The 4,012-nt window shown below is 37.2% G+C and overlaps 1 protein-coding gene across 1 annotated transcript; it reads left to right on the plus strand.

The window, feature by feature from the left end:
- Positions 1-937: 937 nt before the first annotated feature.
- On the plus strand, positions 938-3,719 carry LOC110618905 (receptor-like protein EIX2). Its single transcript, XM_043958098.1, has 2 exons — positions 938-1,211; positions 1,285-3,719. The coding sequence occupies exons 1-2, from the start codon at positions 938-940 to the stop codon at positions 3,717-3,719; spliced, it is 2,709 nt and encodes a 902-aa protein (XP_043814033.1).
- The last annotated feature ends 293 nt before the right edge of the window (positions 3,720-4,012 follow it).

Consider the following 4,012-nt stretch of genomic DNA (forward strand, 5'->3'; position numbering starts at 1 on the left):
AAAACTTAGAATTTAGGGGAGGGCAATCCTCCTTTTATCTATTTTCATTGTCTGTCAGTGACGTGCAACAGTCTGGCTCCCATTGGGCTACCTGTCCCTGCCATACTGATACGATCGTACGAGAATATCCGATTTCTGCCCCGTATGTAATAGCTTCAGATGCTCCCCAGGTGCGCATGCGGATGGTCCCCCAAGACGAATGGGCTGAACTCTTTCTTGATTCCGAACTGGGCCGGAAGAGAAGATTGAAACTAAACCTAGAATAGATCTGCTCGATGGGCCGTGGAGTTGGCTCTGCCTGATTGATGAAATTGACTGGAGCCCGACCCTGGGGTTTGAGGGGATCAGGCCTGATACGAGTGAGAGACTTGAAGGTCTCTGGATAATGGGCTGATATCATGGGTCTAGCCCCATACCGGGGTGAAGAAATCCAGCGCTCATCACAATTGTTTGATACTGAAATCCGCTTAATACATATATATATATATATTGCTCACTTTAATAACATTCTAGTCTCTTAGTTAATCGACATACTTCATTGTGCAGGTCAACGTGTAGATACATCGGCTAACTTGTCTTGATAGTGTTCAAGTCAAGTGTCATACGATTTTGAGTGAGTGCCACAGTCTGAGCTCGTGACATTAATTTAAATAAGACTAAAGAAAGTGAGAAAATTATAAATCGCACCTTAAATGAAAGTTTTATTTTATTTTTTTAATAAGAGTTGAAGAGCATATACTTGGGAGAGTTTGTAAAGTAATTTGCAATTAAAAATACATTTATTATATATTAATTTAAATAAATATGTATAAGAAACCAAAATATATAATATATAATAAAATTTATATAAAATATTATATATTAATATAAATAAATATATATAAAAAACCATAATATAAAATTTATATAAAATCTCATATATTCATGCAGAACATGTATGGAAACATCATCTCTTCTTCACACATTTGTTACAGTCATCTGTTTGATGACAGGATGGCTTGCCGATTATGGCAATGCCCAGTTAGTGAATTGCAAAGCATCTGACAGAGAAACTCTTATTGACTTCAAAAACGAACTCGTGGATCCAAAGAACCTGCTCTCATCATGGGAAGGGAGCAATTGCTGTCAATGGTGGGGAGTAGGTTGCAACAATTGGACAGGAGATGTTATTGTTGTTGATATCCACAACCCAGATAAAGTTCCAGAAAGCTGTGGGTTGCGTGGGGAAATTAGATCATCATTAGTTTCTTAACTTTACTAATTTTAGTTCACTTGCTGTGTTAGACCTTAGTCATAACATCTTTCACTCATTCCCTCAATGGCTTGTGAACGTCACCAGCCTCATGTACATTGATCTCAGCTTTAACTCCATTTGGGATAGCATTCCAGTTGGTTTTACCAAGCTGCCAAATCTGCGGTTCTTGAATCTTAGGGGCAACGGTCTCATGGCCAGCACCTATCAATTGTTCGAGGAGAGTTGGAGCAAAATAGAAGTTATTCAATTGGGATTCAATTTTGTGCAGGGTAAGCTACCACCTTCTATTGGAAACATGACATCTCTCACTCATCTTGCTTTGCCAGGCAATAGTATAGAGGGCAACATTCCGAACTCAATTTTCAAGCTTTGCAGTCTGGAATATCTTGATTTATCATATAATAATCTAACAGGAAGTTTACCTGAACACCTTGAAGGGACAAAGTATTATCTTTATGAAAGTCCATTGCCTCATTTGCAGAACTTGGTGTTGACCAGAACTCGTTTGGTTGGTATATTACCAAATTGGTTGGGTCAACTTCAAAATCTTGTTCAACTAAATTTGGATTCCAATTTCTTCCATGGTTCTGTCCCTGCTGCTTTTGGGACATTGAGACATTTAGCTGTCCTGATACTTAAACAGAATGAACTGAATGGAACTCTTCCAAATAACTTGGGGCAGATCTCAAACTTGTCCATCCTAGATGTCTCTTCCAATCGTTTGACTGGAACACTCCCTGATAGTTTGGGCAAGCTTTCTGAATTGTCATTCCTAGATGTTTCTTCCAATTGTCTCACTGGTATTGTCTCTGAATCTCATTTTGCAAAGCTAACAAAGATCAAAGTCCTAAGCTTTTCTTGGAATTCTTTCATTTTCAAAATTAGTCCTAATTGGGATCCACCATTTCAAGTTGAGTCCCTCATGCTGTCTTCATGTCGTTTAGGTTCATTTCCAGGATGGCTTAAATCACAAAGGCATCTTCTTGATCTGGATTTATCAAATGCTAATATGTCAGGCCCTATACCCAGTTGGTTTTGGGATATTTCTGGCAACCTCTCTTTGTTAAACTTTTCTTCCAATTCATTATGGGGTCAATTACCAAATAAATTCAAAGTACATTTTAATGCATTCACTGATTTGAGTTTCAATCTCCTTGAAGGGCCAATTCCTCTTCCAACTAACCAAATTATAATTTTAAATCTTTCTCATAACAATTTTTCTGGCCCTATCCCAGAAAATATTGGTGACTTGTCATTCCTTAGCTTCTTTTCTCTTGCAAATAACCAAATTTCTGGTGAAATCCCAACATCTATAGCAAGTGTCATTGACCTTCCAAGGAACACTTTAACAGGAAGCATTCCTAAGAGTATAGGCAATTGCCTTTACCTGGAGGTCCTTGATCTTCAGAACAACAATTTATCTGGAAAAATTCCAAGGTCTTTGGGTCAGTTATCTGATCTTCAAACATTGCATCTGAGGGACAACATGATCACAGGAAAACTCCCTTCGTCTTTCAAAGGTTTGTGGAGTTTGGAAACTCTGGACCTTGGATACAATAGATTAATAGGCAAAATCCCACAATGGCCTGGAGATGCTTTTCCATATCTAAAAGTTCTTAGCTTGAGATCCAATGCCTTTTCAGGAAAAATTCCTTCTGCACTTTTGAATTTGACTTCTTTGAAAATCCTGGATCTAGCAGAAAATCAGCTGAGTGGAAGCATTCCTCCAGGAATGAGTAATCTCAAAGCCATGACTCAAGAACAAAATATTAAGCAGGATTTAATTTATGGTGGGGTGGCTGGTGTCTATTATGAAGAAAATGTAATTGTGAATACGAAAGAAAGGACTCTTTCCTTTCTAACTTGCATAGACCTTTCAGGGAACAATTTTCATGGGGAGTTCCCACATGAAGTAACAAAATTGGCAGGATTGGTGGTTTTGAACTTGTCAAGGAATCAAATCAGTGGTCAAATTCCCCAGAGCATTTCAGAATTGCATCAGTTGGCATCACTTGATCTATCATGTAATATGTTTTCTGGTCCAATTCCTTCAAGCATCATCTCAATGTCCTTTCTGGAGTTCTTGAACATGTCATACAATAATTTCTTTGGAAGAATCCCTTACGCAGGACAAATGTCAACTTTTGAGGCGTCTTCTTTTTCCGGGAATCCTGGACTTTGTGGTGCTCCTCTTGCTGTTGAATGTTCTGATTCTGGTCCACCTATTCCAAGAATCAATGGTGAGATTGATAATGGCGATGGTTACATTGTTGATAAGTGGATTTACCTTGCCATTGGGCTGGGATTTGCAGCTGGTGTGCTGATTCCTTATCTGCTTATGGCATTTAAAAGGACTTGGAGCTACATGTACTTTGATTCTGTGGACAAAGTTGCTGATGCATTATTATATTTGGGTTGCAAAACATCAGCTTGTTTTAGGAACCATTGTTATCATCGACGTTAATTTGTCTTCTCTTCGATCTTCCACATTTTTGTTTTTATACTTTTTTTTTATATACTTTTAAATACATTTTATACTTGTGAGTTATATGGGTATTATTTTTAATTATTAGTATTATATAAAATTATGAGATACTCATTTCATTTTTTTAACTTTTTATACTTATTATTTTATAAATTTAAGAATTTGAAGAAAGATCCCCAAACAATGGCCTTGTGGAGTTTAGCACAAGAAGGGAAAACTCATCAATTTTGAATAGATAATGATTTAATTTTAATGAGGGAAAGCCGTGTATA

Source organism: Manihot esculenta, chromosome 7 (genome assembly GCF_001659605.2).
Source record: "Manihot esculenta cultivar AM560-2 chromosome 7, M.esculenta_v8, whole genome shotgun sequence".
Taxonomy (NCBI): domain Eukaryota; kingdom Viridiplantae; phylum Streptophyta; class Magnoliopsida; order Malpighiales; family Euphorbiaceae; genus Manihot; species Manihot esculenta.